General features: G+C 27.0%; 1 protein-coding gene across 3 annotated transcripts; it reads right to left on the bottom strand.

The window, feature by feature from the left end:
- Nucleotides 1-2,550: 2,550 nt before the first annotated feature.
- LOC107452292 (phosphatidylinositol glycan anchor biosynthesis class Q) lies at nucleotides 2,551-22,142 on the bottom strand. 3 transcript variants are annotated; one of them, XM_016068656.3, is made up of 10 exons: nucleotides 21,372-22,132; nucleotides 18,355-18,474; nucleotides 18,109-18,229; nucleotides 14,073-14,199; nucleotides 12,821-12,974; nucleotides 9,180-9,372; nucleotides 8,323-8,437; nucleotides 6,318-6,373; nucleotides 5,441-5,544; nucleotides 2,551-2,729 (listed from the first exon to the last, which is right to left on the bottom strand). In XM_016068656.3, exons 1-10 carry the CDS (start codon nucleotides 22,007-22,009, stop codon nucleotides 2,678-2,680), a joined length of 1,680 nt encoding a protein of 559 aa, XP_015924142.1. In that variant the 5' UTR covers nucleotides 22,010-22,132; the 3' UTR covers nucleotides 2,551-2,677. The 3 variants fall into 3 exon arrangements, with proteins under 3 accessions (XP_015924142.1, XP_015924144.1, XP_015924146.1); XM_016068658.3 differs by lacking the exon at nucleotides 5,441-5,544 and having other exon boundaries at nucleotides 21,372-22,142; XM_016068660.3 differs by lacking the exons at nucleotides 2,551-2,729; nucleotides 5,441-5,544 and adding an exon at nucleotides 4,823-4,950.
- Between the last annotated feature and the right edge of the window lie 177 nt (nucleotides 22,143-22,319).

Genomic DNA, 22,319 nt, shown 5'->3' with positions numbered 1-22,319 from the left:
GAACATGTACTCGGTGTGTCTGTGCACTAATGATAGTACCTGATTAAGTAGAGTACCAAAAAAGGAACCAGTTTTCTTGCTTATTTACAATTTGAACATTGTATCTAGTTGCTTCATTGATGGATAATGGTACTTGTTTATATTATCGAAACAGCTTTATGACTTTTAAACTTTTCACTAGTTCTTTATACGTTTTCTACATTATTTTATAAACACTTGTCATTGGCTTCGATTTTAAATCAAAATTAAAACACTATTTCTTGAAATTAATTTTTTTTCCAACATTTACATTACATATAGACAAAGACATTTTCAAAGAAAGTTCACACATTATGCTTTTAATAGAGTTTTCAACTAATTTCAGTGCTATTTTTAATAAAATTAAGTTCTTTTTCTTAAATACTTTATTTTGGGCAAAATTAGCTTCCTTTCAGTATCTCTATTACTATTTATATTTCGTCATTTTCAAGGTGATAAGAATATGTTCAAATGCTTAATTTAAAAAAAAAATTGTTTTAAGAAATTTTAATCTTAAGTTTAACTAATAGGATATTTCAGAGGACAAAAGTTTTTTTTAATTATCAATTTCTGATGTCAGAGATGTTAAAGGGAGAAATGAAATTTGAAGGAGAACTTGAATTTTCTTGATTTCGGAAATAAATTCTTCAATATCGATTGATAAAAAATAGATCAAAGTAAATGTAAAAGAAAACTAGTAGTTTTAGTAATATAATTCATGCTACAATAAATTACTTCAAAACTAAATTGCATATAATCTTCATAAAGAATAAATGAATACAAAAATAAAACAAATGAAACGAAAATTAACATGTGCTAGTCTGGATGCAAAGATCACCTAATAAAATGAAGAAGAAAAAAAACTAAAATATTGAAACATTGCTTATAGTAAATGGGCATTTAAATGTATTTTCAATTTTGCAATAAATGAAATAAAATGTATAAGAAATGGTAAACAAGGCTAATGTATAAGAAATGCTAAACAGTAATTTCTTACATAAGAGAAAAAAATTGACAGCTCAAAAATGTTAAGTTTATCTTTAACATTATTTTCCAATTAGTAATCAAACATATTAAGAATAAAATTTCGACAGCAAAATTGCCAAGTTTTCTTTCATTTGATGACCAAAATATTGAAACAAAATTATAAGTCTTTATGAAATAATTAATGCACAGTTCTTAAATTAAATTATCTTATGTGCTTGGGATTGTAAAGAATAATTAAGTTTCATCATTAATAAATAAAATGGAAACGATGATAAAAAAAATTCAAGAACGACTAAGTTTTGAAATACATCAAAACCATACAATCAAAAATTAGTGAATTACCTTGAATTTAAAGACTGTTTTTGCAACTTATTAAAGTAAAACAATAGTAATCTTTAAAAGCAATCTGAAAATAGAGTGTAATATGATTTTATTAATTCATATTTATAGATGATGAAAACCTCTGGTGAAAACTAGGAATTTAAACAAAAATACTAAATTAAAGAACCCAACTTTTCTCTTAAGAAATAAAATGTAATTTTTGTTACATTTTATTACATTATTGTTACACTTTATTTATTACATTATGTTACATTATGTTATTGTTATTGTAAGAAACAAGAATAACACAAAATATTACTAAATCAAAGGACCCAACCTCTCTCTTAAGAAATAAAATATCATCTCTGTTACAATAACGTAAAAACAAGAATAACACACAATGTTATACCACATAACACTATTTTCTAGAATAAGAGCTGAAAATGGATAGTCTGAGCAATATTTAACTTTTATATCAGGCATATTTTGGAGTTCAGCAATTGCATAGCTTTTATTAATTAAAAAAAAGAAAAGAGATTTTAATGTGGAAGAATGGTTCTATTTCTTTAAAAAATTTGGTCTTCTTTAGTAGCCTAAATATGAGACACTAGCTGTGCATAACCTTAGGGTTACGTGCCTGTTCTGACTTACAATGAAAGAAGAGTAAAATGACAAGAACTTCAATAGATTCTGTAAAAAGAGTAGAGTTAAAGAAAATTTTTGCTTCAATACTGATTCAGGGAAATACATTCTGGGAAGAAAAGGGGAACCTAATGACGGAGTTTCATTTTTCATGCTAATATTTTTTCTTTTGAAATAAGTTTTGGATTTTATTTTTCAAATAAAAACTTATTAGTTTTGAAAACGATAAGTGTAGTTATTATTATTATTTTTTTAGTAAGAAATTATTTTTTAAAAATCCAATTTATCCTTAAAAAATTTTGTGTTCATCAAAATGTTATGTTCTGAATAAATGAGAAAAAGAATCAGGGATATCAGGATAAAAAGATAAAATCAGGACAGCCCAAATAAAGACAGGATAATTTTTGATCAGGAAAATCAATAAAACCACAAACCCTGCAAAAAAAAAACTGACATAATAAATTTTGAAAAAAGGCACAACTTAAATAACCATTTTTACATGAATTGTAATTAGAAAGCTGATTCCCCTTCAGAAAATAAGTGTTAGAAAATTAGTGTTCAGAAAATAAGTGTAAAACAGTATACTTTTAAAAAAACTTTTATTTTTTCATATACATTATTATTTTTTTAGTTCATAGAGGATATATAATATCTCCAGTTAAAATTTTTGATATTAATTCTTTCCAACCAAATATTTTTCCATACTTGTCTAGTTCAGGAAGAGTATTTTGTATAACAGTGGAGAAAGGCGCTTGAATGAACTGCAAAATGAAATTTCTCCTTTAAGACTATAATTTCATATTGAATACATAACATACATTAAATGCTCTAATTTTACTTAGAATAATTTACAAAAGTTAACTTTCAAAAAAAATTATTAAGCACTATCCAGATTTTTTTTGTCAATAATTATTTGTCTAAGAAGTGAAAATAAAAAAAATTAACAGAAAACGAGTTACTTTGCTTGTAACAAGTTTTTTTGTTGACTCAAAGTAAGAAAAATAAATCTGGATTTATAAGAATTTGGAATTAACGAATTTATTTGTGAAATGCATTTAAGAACCTCATTAAAAAATAAATTAAACAATAATATTAACATACAAAAGAAAGATCATTTTCAAGATTAAAAAAGTTTTACATTTCTGTAGCATTCATGGTAACAACAGTAAACAAAATGTTTTTAAAAAAATATGCATATCTATGCTTGCATGTTTTTTAACATTCATATTTAGGATATTTTTTAATATGGGTCCCCGCTCATGTCAACATTGAGGGGAATGAACAAGCGGACTCCCTCGTAAAGGAGGCTAGGAATATTAATCCCCCTCCCATACAAACCACTTGCTTCGATGCAAATGCCGTCGCAAAACATCAGCTCTGCGGCGAACTTCGAAAAAAATGGTGCCTTCCGGAGTTTAATCTTGACAGTGAAATCACCACTACCAACAGCAGATTGAGGACGCGGCACACGAGAGGTATGAATATCATGCCCGACGGCTCTAGAACCTACGCAGATTGCAGGCACTGCCCGGGTGCTCAGCTGGATCCGAGGCATCTCTTCATCTGTATCTCTGTTGCCTTGACCCTCTTCAACATCGACCACAACTGCTGCCACGACACCCTTTATACCGAAAAAGTCGGAGATGTGGCCAGGACTGTGCTCCATGCCTTCGGTCCCATTTGACTTGTACTTTAACTTTTCTGTACTTTATTACTTTATTGTACTTAACACATATTTCTTAATTGGGAGTCAAGCATGGAGGAAGAGGTATTTTATTCTCTGAACAATTAAAAAAATTTCTAGTGGTCCTAGAGTGCAATTTCAACCCACAGAATGACAATTACCAAGCATCATCACAAAAATTGCAAATAAAACAGTCTTCATGACTTTTTTTTAAAAATTAAACTAAGTTTCTAATGCATTGCATGACACAGAAATTTTTTTTTTATAACAGATCTTTATTTTAAAAAGTGAATTACTGAAATGTTTGAATTATGAATTAATTAGACAATTTAAATGTTCAGAAATCATGCTTAATTTTAAAAATGTTCACTAATTTTACTTAAATATACATATTGTAGAGACATTGAAATAAAATAAATGTTCCTAAAGAGTATTTTCTGAATAAAAAAAGTCTTGCAAGTCTTTTTTATAGATTAAAATGCATTAAAAACTACTATCCAAACCAATACATCTAAACAACAATAAATAAGGCTTTAGAGAAGAATCATTTTAAAATTATACTTGGAAAGAAAAAAAACCACTCAAATATTTGTTTAGTTCAATTTTTGAAATAGATTTTTAAAAAATGCATTCAATAATGATTTTTGCTTCATTGTTAGGAAAATTTAGACACCTTTCAGCCAGAAGTAAGTTCAAAGCTCATATACCTAAAATGTTTTTGCTATGTTACTTGTAATTAAAAATAATACAAAAACAGTTATTAAAGTCTATTATTCCTATACTAATAAAATATTATGGAAAAAATTATTTAAAAGTCATTGAAATAAAGAAAGAAGCTTTGTAACAAAAAATAAAAACATTCCTCAATTTTTTTATGTTTTCAGTTTTTATCACCAAATTTTTGATAAAATCCTGAATTTAGATATCATTTAGAAAATAATCTTCAAAAAACAAAAAATCTTGAGTAAAAAGATTTAAGAAAAGGAGCAATGCATTGCGTTCTTTATTCTGACGTTGATCCTTCACACGAAACCGCAACTTCAGATTCATTTTTCACCTTGCCCATCAAAATCACAAAATGAGTATCGTCTTTGTAGCTAGACATCACCAACTTAACATCATCTTCGTAGGCAAGGATCCTTAGATGTTAAATTGTTACATCCTCAAATCATGGAGCTTATTCATACATAGTCAAAGTTAGTAAGTCAAAGTTTCGATGCATCACGAGAAAAGAAAGCTGATACATCAGCATTACGATCTATGTTCTAAATGGATATTTTGAGATATATCATCCAGTCCTAGAAGGAAATTAGTTCAATTGAAACCTATAAAATTTCTGTATTTGGTCACAATTTGTAAATTTTAAAAAGCTCAGAATTTGAAGTTTAATTTTCAAAACATTCGACGATACAGCGTTAATAATACAGTATCCATAATAGTGAAATATTGCATTGTCAACAGGAAAGAAAAATTTAGAGCTCTGAAACAACAGGTTGGAAAAACATCCATTAGAAAAATACTACAGATGAAAAAAGTCAAACCAAATGAAAGAGTATTATAAAAAATATGAATAATAATTTTAAGATTTTTAAAAAAATATATCTTAGTAACAAATGGAAAAAAATGGTTACATCTACATTGACAACCAAAACATAATATAATGTCGTACAGTATATTTATTTTCTAATATTAATGATTCAACCAGTCATATCAAACAATAATTAGATCCACTGTCACAAATGCAGCAGAAACTTGGATTACTATTCAGAATGAAGAAAAAATACTCACTTATTACTTTTGAAAGAAAGATTCTGAGGATTACGTTGAATACATGGTCCAATCAAAGATGGCAATATGAGGAGAATAAGAAATAATTCTAAGTTAGGTAAGCTCTATAAAGAAAAAGACATAGAAACATAATAAAAACAAAAAGAATATGATGGCTCGGACATCTTGAGCAAAAATGTGATGAAAGAGCAAAAAAAGAGAATCTAGAGGGAAAAGAAAAAATTGGACGTCCCAGAAAAAATATGGCTAGATGAGGTAGAGAGAGATTTAAAAAAAGATGAAAATCAAAAATTGAAAGATGAAGGTCAAGAATAGGAAAAGTGGGGCTGTATGGTAAAGGAGGCCAAACACCTTCATGGACTATAAAGTCACGGAGTAATAATAATTTTAACCTACAAGTTATGTAAAGATCAATTTAGAATAAACTGTAGCTGTAGACTTATTTACCATGTGATTGAGGGTGCTTTTAATGTAAAAAAGAATTAAATAAATATAAATAAAACAAGGAAAAAAAGTTGCCAAAGTATTCAAAACTGTTATTAAATTTAATACAGCATTTGAATGATGATACTTTTATTTAATACTTTAATCATTCACAAATTACTTAACTGAAATAAATAAATAAATATATAAACAATAAATAAATAAACCAAAAAATAAGCAAAATAGAGAAATAAATACTCAACAAAAATACTAAATCAATCAAGATTTCATTGCTATTGATTATTTGATTTTAAAGTAAAATTTTGCTGACATTATAAAAGAATTTAAACATAGTATAAATTCAATTAATTTAATTTTTTATGCAATGAAACAATATTAAATAAATGAAACAGTAATTTTAACAACACTACTTTGATCTTACAAAAATACTCACTTTCATTGATAGCACTAAAGTTGCTTCAGAGCTAAACACTGAGAAATATATATCTCCTATATTAAAAAAAAAAAATCAATAAAATTTTTAAAGTACAGGAAAAAATTGATGCAAGTAATCTGTTAGTCTCTTAAATAGATAAACCATGCATTGGATTGTTTAAAATTATAAAAACAATTTTAAAAATTACAAAAGAATTATAAAAATCTTCAATTTCAATGTGAAATCACTTACAACTCACAAGCTTGTCATACACAATATTATAAGGGGAAAATGCATAAAATAATCACTTTAAATGTCCCTCCTTTATAAAGTTGTCATCAGATCATAACTGCTGAGACAGGTGCCTAAGGATAATGTTACTATTATCTCCTGGAATAATTTATTAAATAAAACCCATTATTTGAACAATTACTTTTTTACAGAAATGATAAAATAAATACTGTTTTACAAAAAGGAAAAAAACTAACAACCAACACAGTCACACCAAATCATGAAATGTGATATTTGATTTAAAACATAAAATATGATTTATCATGTTTAAAAATTTGTGTCTTTTAAAAAGTTTTAAAAAATCCCAGGAAAAATTAAAACAAAAGCTATTACTACTTAGTTTAAATAAATCTTTAATTAGAATTTAATAATAAACTCTGAACAAAATAGATTTATTAGTATGCGTAATAATTCATTAATAATAAAAAATGCTTAGATAATGAGATTTTAAATTTAATTAATTTAAATGTTGACAAGTTTAAAACAGCATAAGCTCTTGTAAATTTCATGTTTATGCATAACTGAATGCAGTGAATTTTTTTAAAAACTAAAATGTGGATAATCAAAACACTAGATAGTTCTAAGTGAGATTAATTCTCTTAAAAGTTCCTATTCATACCATTCTTAAAATTAAATCTTTAATATAAAATTTTCCCTGCAACTTTTATAATCAGATTCATAGGAAATCCGAAAATTTTACTATCTAAAATCTTTTCTCTACTAAATAATTTCAAAATCAAATATTTCACATATGTGGCCTTAGTTAGATCTGGGGGGGGGGGTAAAATAAGGAAAAGGTTAGAGTCAAATATTTTCATTAATTTACAAATAGCACACGACAAACAAATTTGATTAATTATGAGGAGAAAAAAAGAAGAAGGTCCATTCAGTTCAAAGTCTAAGCATCCACTGCCTGGCATGTGGTGGAGCTGTGGTAGCTTAGCAATGTGGTTGCTACACCATTATGTAAAATTAATGCAATTTAAGCAAATAGGATTATAATTTTTTCCGGATACCGAAAAAAAAATAGCATTTTTAAAACAAAAAAGTCAGCAGAAGATGTATGGAAATAAAATTGAAAAATAAACATCTAGCAACAAATAATGACAATATTTTATAGTAACATACATTCACAGTGTAACAATGATAGCTAATAATATTAAAGAAAATCAAAAGTTGTATTGATAATCAAATGTATCAAATGGTGATATAAGAGCTTGTAATAAAAACTAAAACAATAATTCTTTAGAAAAAAATTAATTTTAATTACAGTAGAGCTGAGAATCTGCTTTGCAGATTACCCACAAGTTCCGCGAAGAGATCACAAATTATATTACATGTCATTGATCATTTGCCTCAATGTACCTTTTTTTAAAAAAGAGAGTATAACTGAACACTTTCATGTAGTATACATGTACTATTTTTTTTCTTCTTTACCATTCATTGCTTTAGTGTTTTGGACATAGAACAAAGATTTCTATTATAAGTTTAAATATATACAGATATATGAATATATTTTAAAATTATTTCTCACATTTCCCTCTAACTTTTTGAGTTATTTTAGATTATGCACAGTTTTTGTTATCTGTGGTGCTCTTACTATTCAATTCTGCAGATAATCTGAGCTCTACTATAGTTTTAATATTATTCAAATAAATAAGCAGCAATTGTCAAATTTAAATCTAAAGTTTTCTTAATATTTTTAAAATAACATTTATAATAATGAACTTACCATTAGTGACGGGAGAGTGTAACAGTCTCAATGCAACAGAATAAAAAGGAAATATAGAAAGGATATCAATGAACTTAGAAAACAGGCCTTGAACAGTTAGTACAATTACTCTCAACTGAAAAATAAATGAACAAGGTAAACAACTTATATAAAATTTAAAGGCACATATGACAGCTATATTATGCCTGTTTTCAAATTAAAGAAACAGATTCCAGATAAGAAATAGCAAAACTTCCAGTTATATATACATTCACGAAAACAAAATTAAATGATGTTTCAAACTTTGAATAATTCAAAAACAAAATGAAAAAAAGATAACTGGGACATTTAGGATTGAAAAAAGAAATCAACCCTTGAGTAGAAAAATAAAATTTTAATGTGAAATATACTGATGTTTCATACAAAAAATTGCCTCAAAGATTTTATCGAAATTCATGGTTAAATGTCATAGGACAGGGGCCAGCAACCTATTGAAATGGAAGAGCCAAAAGTTGCAATTTACAAAATTTCCCAGATGTTAAAGAGCCACTAAGAATTTTCAATTTAATACTATAGTATTTGCTTAGATATGTTTGACTTTTGATTCAAATTAAATGGCTTTAAATACAGAATAATATTTATTCATATAAATACATAAATATAGATAGTTACATCAATGGGAGCATTGGCTTTGCATTTTTGAAGTCCATGAAGTCTCTAAATCAAGTAAAAATATAACACAAGAAAGTCCTAGTATTTCTGACTATTTTTGACTATTCTAACTCAAGTTAAGAATTTTCAAACAAATTTTATTTTCATTATCTTGAAAAACTGGATATAATTTTACTAAGATATGAGTAAAAAATGAGTAGACTTACACACATAAATACCAAATAATAAACAAATACTGTAGGAAGGAGAAATAACAAGACTGTGAAGAGGAGTGTTCCCAAGTATAGCTGATAAACATCATAAGAATGTGAGTCAACTCTTTGACGAAGAGGGTTCCATTTCTTACCCCGAAACAACCTCCATAATGCAGACAAACAGGAAATCTGGTATCCATACAACCTGTAATGGAACAGAAATATTATTGCACACATTGAAAACATTTCCATGCATGGAAAAAATTATTGATTTGGAAACACATGGAGCCCTGGGAGCATATTACAAAAATAAAATTAATATGTTCGCTGCCGACATTTGAATGCTAGCGCAAGATAAAATTCTTCTTAACAGTTTGTGTCGATAAAACAGATCAAATGGCAGCAAAATGTATTACTATTATTATCCAACTATTTCCGCTGAAAATTTTAAATTTTCTCCCGGCAATAACACATTGTTTATTGAAATAAATTTATTGTGGATTTTAAAAACTAAAATGGTTGCTAAAATAGAAAAATGTAACTTTAGTTTTATCTTTCTTGATTACCACTTTCAATTAAAAACAGAGCATAACCATCTGTACTCGGCTGGTAGTTAATGAGTTAAGAGATTCAAAGAAAAAGAAAAAATAATAGAAATATGTAATCGGACAAACGGAAGGTGATTTAGTTACATCAGAGAATGGTTGCGAACCATTAGAGATGGAGGAAGTTAAAGAAGCAATTAAAAAGTTATGTAACGGAAAAGCATGTGGAGAGGAAATAATTTACCCAGAACTGCTAAAGTATGGCAGTGAGAAGTTATTCAAAATGGTGTATGACCTTGTAAATGAAGTCTGGGAGAATGAACAGATGCCAAACGAATGGAACAGCGCAGTGATATGCCCAATTTTAAAAAAGAGAAACATACTGGACTGCAACAACTATAGAGGAATCTCCCTGCTTAACCTGACTTACAAAGTTTTGACGAAAATCATAGCTACAAGACTTAAGTCATTGATAGAGAGAGAAATTGGAGACTACCAATGTGGTTTTAGGCTGGATAGATCAACCATAGACCAGATATTCAGCATAAGAAATATCTTGGAAAAATTCAAGGAAATGAATGTTAATGTCTATCAGCTCTATGTTGATTTCAACCAAGCGTATGATTCAATAAATAGAGAATTGATGCTACAGACCTTGCACGAGTTTAACATCCCTCATAAATTAATCAGGTTGATTAAAATGACAACTTCATCTACTAAAGCAAAAGTAAAGGTACAAAACAAAATGTCCAGGGAATTTGATATTGTGACTGGATTGAGACGGGTGACATTCTATCAACCTTGTTGTTTAATGCATGCCTTGAAAAAGTGATGCGTAACACAATATCAAATAGAGGTGGTACTATTTCTAATACAGCGAAACAAGTCCTTGCTTTCGCCGATGATGTAATACTGATAGCAAGAAGTAAAAATGCACTTGTTGACCTTTTGAAAGACAACCAAAGAAGCTAGTCTTTTTGGTTTAGAAATAAATATTGATAAGACCAAATACATGATAATGGATTGTAAGGGAACGGATATGGACACAGAACAACAAATTAATGAAATGATAAAATTTGAAAGAGTTAGGGAATTTAAGTACTTGGGTTCAGTAGTCACTGAAAACAATGATATTATGCCAGAGATTAAGCAAAGACTAAATGCTGGAAATCACAGTGTTTTTGCACTTAAGAGATTGCTAACATCAAAAGTAATAACAAGGAAACAAAGCTTCAGGTTCATATAACTATGATCAGACCAACCATTATCTGTGGATCAGAGACATAGACTGCAACCCAGAAACAAGAAAAAATGCTGATGGGAAAGAAAAATTCTTAGAACTATTTTTGGACCTGTCAAAGAGGGTGATCTGTGGAGAAGCGATACAATTTCAAAATTCCGAGACTATTTAAAGGAAAAGATATAGTCAGTTATGTAAAAGCAAAGAGAATTCAATGACTTTTTTTTTTTTTTTTTAGGACAACTTGAGAGAATGGAGGAAAACAGAGGCACTAAGAAGATATTCAAGGGGCAGTGCCAGGGTCAAAGGAAAAGAGGAAGGCCGGCCAAGAGATGGTTAGACGAGGTGAAGAAAGACCTTAAGATACTAAAGGTTCGAAACTGGAAACAAAGAGCTAGAGCTTAAATTTACAAAATTATGAAATTAATAATTAACTCACTAGTAGCAGAAAGGAAAAAATTGATTCATGATTAATTTTAATCCCATTCATGATTCTGAATTCAATTATTCAACTGTTTTTGATTCAGTTAATGATTGTATTCATGTTAATTACTAGTATATCAAAAAAGTCCTACTTTATTCATTAGTAAATTTCAGTGAATATTTAACTTTAAAAATATTTTATGCATGCCCATTCTTACACTACATAGAATTTAAATACAAGATGTATTAAAAGAGGAACATATTATCTGTTCCTAACTTATTTTTATTAGTTATCTTTGCATTTTTTACTTAAAAGAAGAACAAAATAGCTTTAAATTACGTTATTACTTAAATTCATTTAAAAATATAGAAAATTATCTTAATAAATGTTTTTTTTTTATTGACTATCAGTGATTTTTTTGAATGAAAAAATTTAAATCGTAATTTGAATTCCTAATTCTAAATATTTGATTTGTTGATCATTAACAAAGTAGTAAGAACAGCTTATAACTAAGCATTGACAAATATTCCTTATAAAGGCAGAATAATTGTTCAAAGAGGTCAAAGAATTAAAATTGTAACAAACTTTTTTAAATTTTTTTTATTAGGATAATTAAGTTTTCATTATTATTGCTTTCAAAAATACTTTGAAACTAGTTGTTTGCTCGTTTGCTAGTTGTCAGATCATGTGTTTCAGGGGCTTATGAATTAATTCCATGATAGAAATGAGTAATTCCATGTTAGACGGGAAAGCACCATAAGTGTTCTGTCACTTGAATCTGAGTAATCTGGTGTGTTATCAACATAACAATAAATAAACAGCAAATTTCTTAAATTTTCATTAATCAATTTAAATATAAAACCAAAAATTATAGTTTACAACTACTTTGCAACAAAAGTAAAAAAGTTTACTAAAATTTTAATATAGTTTGTAGTTGTAACATCAGTCACATAAAAATTGTAACATCAGTTACAAGAGCTTTTTCTTGATTTGTTGCTTTCAATATATCATTTCATGTCTATGTTCAATATTTCCTGTTAATTTAAAGTCTTTTTTAAACACATTTTTAAAAAAAATTCGATTATTGCTCATAAAAAAGGAAGAATTTTAAAATAAAAATATGATGTTTTACTCTGTGTCCTTTTCGCGTACCTTAAGTAATTTTTTATTTTTTATTCTATATAAAACATTTATAATTTTCATCCCTTTTTCTTAGATGTATAATAATATTAGGCTATTGAAAAACATTCCATATAATTTTGAAAAAAATTATTAAATGAAAATTATGAATAATGATAATCAAATTATGAATAATTATGAATAATGTGATAAAATAGCTTAAAAATAAAAAAAAAACATATCTAAATGTTACGTCAGTCACCATGGAATCACCCACAAGACATTCTCTTCTAAGTGAATAATACAATTGAAAAAATATATTAACCTGGTGGCATAACCATAAAAGCAATATATATGAATGGTGGCTAGAGATATGACATCACTCAGTAAGGAAAGTACAAAAGTCAAACCAAAAATTCCAATAAAGGTTGATATTTTCAAAACAATGTGGAACACTGGCAATACAATGGTCATGTATGCTAAAAAAATAAAATAAAAATAACAAGAGTTAAAATTATTCTAATTAAATATCTTTTTCTATTATATCTAATTTTTATCTTTATTTAAAATACAACCAATAACTGATCTTCGAAATACTTAATCTTCTTTTAAATTTATTTATGAGAACAGTTCAGTATATCATTAAATGAAAAGATTTATCATATTTCATGATAAATTAAAGGTATAATGGTAATATTTCAAAAAGCTTTACACATTAAATACTTGAAACAGTTTCATTTTCATTAACATTAAAATTTGATTTGATTTTGATTTAACTTATCATTAAAAACAATTTCATTTTAAAACAATATGCTTTATTAGATGGTAGCCAAGCTATTTAAAACATTTTTAATAAGCATCCTTATTTAACCCATTAGTTATGCTTGGTTTAGATTTGGTTTAATCTGAGAAATAGGGAAATCTACACAATACGAAAAGTCTTTTTCATAAATACACTGATTAAATTATTTGAAAATATGTATTACTCTGGTGTGTACTTACTATAATTCATAGAAAAAACCCTCTACCTCCTTCCTTTTATTCATTAGTTTATAATTTTACCTCCATTTATACAGTGGTCAGAAAAAATTTCTTTTTATAGTTGACTACAACGACTTTACAAATTTTACACAACTACAATTACACAACTACACATTTTTTTTTTTCAAATATAGTGATTACAAGCTACTTTCAAAATGTAGTTATTACTTAAGTAATAAGTGATTTAAAGAAAAATCCCAAAAATAGTTCAGAATTGTATTATTAGGAATACCTAACTATTAAGAAATATATAACTCTTGTTTGTTCTAACCAACTTATTATTCTGAATAATTTTTTTAAAAAATTTTTTTTCTTATATTAAACTTTACTACTCACTACTTATTTAAAAAGCTAGCACATAGCACTAAAAACTACCAATAAAGTAGCATCTACAAGCAGTCTTTTTATCCCTAGTGTGTTATTTCCCACCACTACTTTTACATATACCTTGAATTGGCAAAATAAAATGTCCATAGGTAGTAATGAATGTCCTAATAAATCAAGAATAGTGAGATTAGAAGAAAAATGTGTCATACCTTCCCACAAGTAAATGTGATATAAGAAGAAATGTCCCAATGCACTATTGAGAGGAATATTCAACTTCAATCCAGCAGGTACTCCCATGAGCCAAAATATAAGTTTTTGCAATCCATTAACAATATTCTGGAGAGGAAAACAAAATATGTTAATTTTGTCCCATCAAACTTTGATATCAATACTATTAAACCAAACTTAGCTTAAATTAATTAAAAATGCATTTTTATACATGCACAATTGAGTGCTTTAAAATGGGGACACAATACTTTTAAAAAAAAATTATTTGTGTTTTTAAACATAAAGGAAGGTTTTGAATTCCTATTGAATGAAAAAGTTGTTGAGAAGCATAAACAATCATATATCGATCTAATAATTTATTTTAGAATATCATAAATGTAGATTTAGATAACACTTAATCTACATAGGCTCACTTGAAAAAGGAAATAATGCCCCATTTTGATATTTGTATAATTCTGAAAAATAATGTTAAAAGAAACAGGCCTTGAAAATTAAAATCCTACACCACCAGTCAGATTAAATGCTAACTAAAGAGAAATTATTAACTTCAAAAAGGGTCTTCGCTTAAAGTCGAGACAATAGACAATAAAAACTATTTAGCATTTTCAACATTTGGTAAAACAAGAATCCAAAATAATTTAGTGATAAATTATAGTAAGCTAATAATGTATTATGTTAATGAGTAGACAATTAAAGAGAGGGAGATTGAAAGTAAAATTTTTGATATCCGGGGATGTCAGGATATTGAATATTTATGAATAGTACACTTTAAATGAATGTTTATAGAATAGGTCACTTATGGCACGCGACACAATATTTTGGGTGCGCCACCGATCACTAAGTTTACTATGAAGCATATTAACAATTCAATTAAAATTCTCAAAAAAAGAACAATTAATGCCAAAAAAGCAATTAATAACCATAAAAAAACAAGCGAACAATAAATAACTAGCAAAAAAAAAATTAACAGTTCTGCTTAAACTAACATCTTATAACCCTAATATAAGTTATTTGTCATCTAATCTGTAACAACAAAAGTCACACTGATGTTACTTTAAGTTGAATTACGTGTATAACTGAGACATTGCAAAAGTTGAGAATTGCATTTTTTCGTAGTAAATAAAGAGTTTTGAGCTGATAGTATTTAGTATTATTATTTACCCAATAATCATGAAGTCAAATCTATTTGTCGGCACGTCTATGACCTCATTAAAATATATTTTAGAAAAAATGGCACGTTGGTGCATGAAGGTTCGCCACCCCTGGAATAGGTTATTTGATTTTTTCCCAGACAACTGTGCAATTATTTGATTCAAATAAGAATATTGGTAAAAAATAAGAATAACAACAAATAAATTAGATTAAGGATAATGTAGAAATAAATAATGATGCACAGAAGTTTTTGTTATTAGATGCAAACTGTATGGTTAAATAAAATTTGAGTTATACAGAAATTATCTCTCGATATTAAAAAAAAAAGTTAGGGTCACAGTTGTTCAAAGAAAATTTTCACCAGGTACATATCTCATTGTCACAACTCAAAAGCTATTGGTTGAAATTGTAAGAATTTTTGCACATTTCTAGAGAAAAGTTTAGAGACCATTTTGAAATCAAAATTTTATTGATGCGACTATTACTTTTTGTGTTATTTTACATTAAAATGAAGTATTTCTTTTTGCACTTAATTCAGTATCAAGAATATTAATAGCAAGAGAATCTCAATCTATTTTATAAATACAGCGGTGCGTCGATTGTTCAGAACAACAATTTGAAGGACTGACGAATTATCCATATCGATCAAGGACCATGAACTTCCCCCATCTTCTTTTTAAAAAAATAATTTAAAAAAATAACAAGGAAAGAAGGTAGCGAAAGTGCATCTTTGTTTTCAGAATATCTGAAAGGGGTTGAGAAATGGCTTCTCTTGTTTCTTGAGAAGGAATGAAACTTGAAAAGGAAACTCACATTCTCTTGAAAGGAAACTCACATTCCTCTGCCCAGTATTAATGTGGGTGGCAAGTAGTTTATAATAAGGGAACAGGTATATATGATAATTTAAAAAAAATTAAAATTTAAACAGTCTATTTGTGTTGTTAATTCTAATCCCCAAGAGGTCCATCTCAATTAGACCAACTCCATAAGTCCAAAAATGCCCAGAAAGTCTAAAAACCGATGAGGTTTAAACTAGACTCATGGTACATGGGAAAGTGTTACAGCTTCTGTTGACCGAAAGTGACCTGGAGCACCAAAGGTAGAAGACTGATTTAGCTCCATAGTTTCACCTGCTAGCATTAGCTGGGCATAATGGAATGGCCTTCACGCTTAGAGTGACCCTACCAGGAGGTAAGCTCCCGACGTACTTCGCCCATTCCGCCCACTCTATTTGTAATATTCTATATAGTAGGCACCACAATTGTTAATCCTAATCATGGAAAAAGTGTGAAAGTAAGTTACTAAAAAACATTCTTCTAACTGTTTTTTAAAGTTGTCCAATTATCCGGATTTCCCATTACCAGTTTCGGCTTTGATTTTTTATTGGTCCGGATAATCGGTGCTCTACTATATGGATATTGCAATTACATTTTAAATATATAATTTACAAACTTATGATAAAAGTTTGATTTTTATGTTGCTTCGACTGCAATTTTTCTAATAGATCATGTTCAAAATAATTTAAATGCTGTATTTGATAAATTTATTTCATTTTATAAATTTATTTCCTTTCATAAATTTTCTTACTTTTACCTACATAACAATAAAAGAAGAAATAACAAGCTGTGTTATTATCAATTATTCCACTAATTTCCAAATTCTTACTAAAGCACTAGTAATGTTTTGTAAAAATTTTCAGGGTTGGCCTTTTGCTAGTAGAAACTGAGTTCAGCCAGCAAAGAGTAGTTCTTCAGTAGTTCTAGAAATTACCAATTGACATTCAGATACGTAAACTAAAAAATTTAGCTCCCTCTCATAATTTTAAAAACTTAATATAATAATTGACAATTTAATATTAAAAAAAATTTAAATTACAAGACTGAAATTTCTGAGCAATGTAATGGAATTAATCTTTGTGAAAATTGCTCTAGGTTAGAAATTTTAACATTATAATTTTCTTGTACTAACTATAACAAACTTTTCAGTATATCAAATGTTTATTTTGTAGCATATAAAATATTTATACAAAATAAAATTATTTAACTATAAATCTCAATACTAGATATTATTTTTTTATTAAACTCTAAGAATCAATAATTTATAATTATTTAACGCTTAACATAACTGATGATGACACTTCCAAATTTTTTTTTTCAAGTCATTATCTGCATGGCAACAGTCAACAACCCAAACATGTAAACACTAACATAGTCTTATTCTTTGCTATACATAAGAAGTATTATAACTGGTTAGATTCACTGACTTCTAAATGTAAACAGTTTCTTTGATGGTTGGCTAATCATAAATATAAACATCAACTTGTCTTTTGTTAGCTATAGACTATTTTGAAGTGCAAACAATGTGATATTTGATTTTGAATGGTGATAATAATATAAATAAAACATACTTCGGTTAACATTTAATTTGCTTTCCTTATTGATTGCATGTCATGAATTACTTTCATGCCATTTTCAAAATTTTTTGCCACAAATGTGGCTAAATAGAGTTTTTGCCAAGCTAGTTTTAACCGGCTTCTATCAGTGGTTTTAATTGCAAAACCAGCAAAAACCTGCCAACCTTGAAAATTTTTCTAGTATTTTTTAGTGATGAGGATAAATATTTGTGGTATTTTTGAGCATTTCCTATAAAACATTTTTACTGGAACAGGGTTTTTTATATCAACTGTACTTTGAAATACAAACTCAACATTCATAACAATAGTAAAAAAAGTAGGAAACATACTGAATTTCATGGTAACAGAAAAAATATAACTTTTTCATACAAAATATTAACACCATAAAGGAAAAAAAGGGCATTATCCCTCAAAAATCAGCATAAAATAAACAAATACAAAATATAACTCACATTAGTGTATTTAATCGTGCTGTCAAGAAAGAGAACTGGCAAGTCCAACTTTAAAATAAAGAATGTTATCAACCAACCACAAAGAACGTCAAAGAAAATGGAAAATATTAAATTTTTCCTCCTAAAATAAAGATAATAAATTAACAAATTTGTTTATCACTTTTTATCATGAATAAAAATATTTAGCAAGCTTTTATTTCTTAAAATTATTTGAATAAAGAGAAAGATTTCAAGCTATGCACTTACTTCAGATCAACTTTTTTGGCATCATGATTTAAAATAATCTTTTGTGCATGCAAAGTTCGTTGATGAATTTGACGGCCAACATGAGATAACTTCACTAATTTCAATAAACTTTGAAAGCACCTACAAATATTATAAATAGTGATACATTTAATTATTTTTCAAGTAATAATTTAACTGAAATATAATGTTTAGTGCAGTAAAACCTGAATTTATATTACTCCCCATTAAATTCATATGTAAATTAAAAGTATTTTAAAACAATGGAAATAGTTTAGAAGTGTATATAAGTAATTTTAATTAATGATACACACATTTAAAAAAAAAATTCCTTTTTTAACAATATTTCTTAAATTACACCTAGATAAAAGTAAAAAATAAATTAACGTATTTTAAAGAACATATTGAATGATGAATTATCCAGCAGTGCAAAATATGTTCTATCTCACGAAATATGTTTGATGGAAATTCAGGCAGCCATGGGGAAATATTTGCCTTAATTTTAAAAAAAAAAATTTAAAAATTCTACAATATTTTACAATGTAAAAAAAAAAAAAAAAATTATCTCTTTACAAAATATTTCCCTGTAAAAATATGACTGGGATATAATCAAATCAAGCCAATAGAATTTTAATACTTTGAATATATTAACACAACATGGAAATTAGCGCTAATTAGAGTAATCACTCATTAGCGCAATCAATTTGCACCGATTCCATCCTTTCATGCAATGTCTTTTTGAAAATATTGCTATGAATTTTCTCATGGTTTTTTAAAAATCCTAGTATTTTTCTAACTATATTATTGCAATATTCAAAATTTGAATCACACATTTGATCTTTGACTTCTTGACATGATGATTTCACCATCATTATGATCAATTTTTTTGGTATTAGCATTGATTTGCACATGGGTTTTAAAATGCTAATATATTTCATATGATGTTCTTACAATACATGAAATTCAAATTACGCTCTTGATTAATCACTTTTCGACAAATGTAACTGCTAATTTCATAGTAAACCAATGCAAATCCTATAATAAATCTATGAGCAGTAAACTCATTTATAGGTGTTATTGTAACTGATTTTTGAGATGTGCTTCTTTTTTTAATTTTTTTATATGTCATCATTTCTTCTTAATCCTGATTTGTTTTTAATATTGTAGTATGCGAAACTTGATTAGTATATTTTAATCTTCATTTTTCAGGCCAAGATTCCGTAATTGCATAAATTTCATGAGCAATTGTAGTTTCTTTAATGATTTTTCAACAGTTATAGATACTGATTTCAGCAAGGTTTTTAAAATCTCAATATTTTTAATACAATATTATTTATTACTATGAGTGAACCTTGAATCGGACATTTGAGTAATCACATTTCGACACATATGTTTTGCTTGATTTTATTGTAAATCCATGTGCATAGTTTTACAGTAGATCTCTCATTCTCGGCAATTATTCACAAATGCCATAGATTCCCATTTTATTTTTTTTAAATGCAAAATTATATTGCCCTTAATATAAAGCTTTTTTTTTTATGTTCCCTTTAAATGTTATGAATGTTATTTTTCTTCAATAAAAGTGATAAATTATTATTTTATATTTTTTCCACTTAATTAAACAAAAATTATCTTAGATGTATGAAGAGAAAAAATAATATTTAAAAAACAGCATATAGAGAAATTTTCATTTGAGAGCAAAACTATTTAACCATTCAATTTCTAAACATTTTAAGGTTATTTCTTGATCCAACAATCAAATGTCTGCACAGTTTGAGCGTTTAGGTAAACAAATTGTTCCATGAAGTGTTTATATCATGGAATAGACATCTAAAGAGCCAAACCTTTTAAAAAGAGTCCTTTGAATTCCCTTCCAAACAATTACAAAAAATATCATTTTACTTTTTCATGAGCATCACATTTAAAAGCATCACAATTCATGAGCATCACAATTATAAAAAATCTATTGTCATTGATAGCATGCATAAAGAGAAAGGAAGGTTCTCAGTTAGGGATGATAAGTGAACATTTACTTTAAACAATTTGAGATTGTTTCTGTGCTTCTTTTTTAACCAAAATAAATTAGACTACTTAAATTCATAAGACTTGGTCATAGGTGGTCAAATTAAAAATTTATTATTTCCGCAAATAAAAAAGATGTAAAAGTAATTCATTACTTAAATATTAAAATATACATTTTTAAAGATTATTTAAACATATTTTTTAATTCTTTATACCATATCAACTTACTGTCTAAAAAAAATAAATTATTTTATGTTATGTTAAATTTAACACATATAACTTTGGATGTCAATTGTTTTATTTATTAGTTTATATTCATTTAGGTGAAATGGGACCTTAAATTTAATTTTATAAATTATTACTACTTTAATATATTTTGATTTCTATTATTTTTAACAATGTTGCTAGTTTATTCAGGAATTGTGCAAAATCAAAAAAAAAAAAATTTTATTAAAGTAAAGATTATTATTGAAAAATTTTAAGAATATACAAATTTTACTTAATAAAAATATTTTGAAAAAGTTATTATAACTTGAAAAAAAAATGATAAATTTGAGGGAAATTTCAAACAAAAAAATATATATATTCTGGGAAAATATTAGGCTCTGAGAATTTCCCACATCCCTGGAATTATCCAGATTTAAAGGGTGAAAAAAAATTTTTTTCTTCCTTTTTTTTTCAAGGCAATAGTTAGGCATGTTAAAATAAGAGAAAAAATATATTATCATACTAGCTAAACATAAAAACATTTAAAAAAAATTTAAAAAATTAAGTAATTTCTTAAAATTTAAAGTTGTAATAATCATAATCTGTATAAGATATATTGTATGCATACTTAAGGGCACTTGTGAATGATATGTATAAAAAAAATGAACCAAAATACTTTCTCATATATTTTTTTTTTATTAACATAATTTATAAACTTATTTAATGAAAATAAAATAGAAATTCAATTTACTACAATTAAATGATACAACACTATTAAGATTAATATTCACCTGAAACCTGCAAATGTCTTATTTAAAAAAAGCACTGTTCTTTCAATGAATGGAGCAAAAGGATAGAAAGAACCAAAATCTCTATTGACAAACACAAATGAGAAAGCATTAAATTCATATTTATGACTGCTATTCAAAAATGAGAAAAGCTGATCATCATATTCCAAAGAAGAGACTAGAAACGAAACAATGTTTTTTTGATCCTCCAATAGGTTCTTAGGAAACAATAAATATGAGTTAAGTAATTCAAAACTATCATAAAATATGAGATTTGTGGAATAATCATGATGAGAATTATATTTTTCTAAATGAAAGAAGTTATTATTGATATCAACACGAATAATAAACCACATATGTTTGTAATAATTTTCTAAAAATTGAAGGGAAATTTTGCGTTTTTTCTTTGATGCATAAATAATTCCTGTGAACTGTAACTCTGTTCCAAAGTTCGGTTTCTCATTCAAAAATTGGTGAAAATGCAGAAGATCACTTGAACTTTTATCAGTCTTCACAGATATCACAGAATTAATAAAAATATGAGATTTACTATTGATGCAGTATCCAAATAAATTAACATAACTAAGATTATCTAGCACTTTATATGGTAAAAAGATAGACACTCCCGAAATTTTACCCATTTTTTTATATTATAATGTACATACTTTTATGAAAATACAATTTTAAAAAAAAAAGTTTAATATTAATGCGCATAGTTTAGGACCCAAAATAAACGAAACTACAAATGAGATTCGGGAAAACATTGATTAATTGATTATTGCTAACGCTTTCAGCTGTCTATCTCTGGGCAAATTAGTGTCCGATCATGCGGCTCAACGGAAAATCTGTTTTTAAGAGAACTGTCTTCGCAACCTCGCCTCCTCTACATTAACCCTACAAATCTGTGCCACAGCGACTTCTGAAATTGAGGTGCATATATATATATATATA

Source organism: Parasteatoda tepidariorum, chromosome 7 (assembly GCF_043381705.1).
Source record: "Parasteatoda tepidariorum isolate YZ-2023 chromosome 7, CAS_Ptep_4.0, whole genome shotgun sequence".
NCBI classification, from domain to species: domain Eukaryota; kingdom Metazoa; phylum Arthropoda; class Arachnida; order Araneae; family Theridiidae; genus Parasteatoda; species Parasteatoda tepidariorum.
This window is presented reverse-complemented; position numbering and strand designations above follow the sequence as displayed.

What these genes read in the sequence shown, in the direction of transcription:
- LOC107452292 (XM_016068656.3), bottom strand. Translation starts at nt 22,009, where the DNA reads ATGGGTAAAATTTCGGGAGTGTCTATCTTTTTACCATATAAAGTGCTA. An exon ending in AAGACATTTGCAGGTTTCAG is followed by an intron (nt 18,475 to 21,371) that starts GTGAATATTAAT and finishes TAATATTTGTAG; the next exon opens with GTGCTTTCAAAGTTTATTGA. An exon ending in GCACGATTAAATACACTAAT is followed by an intron (nt 14,200 to 18,108) that starts GTGAGTTATATT and finishes TTTCCTCTCCAG; the next exon opens with AATATTGTTAATGGATTGCA.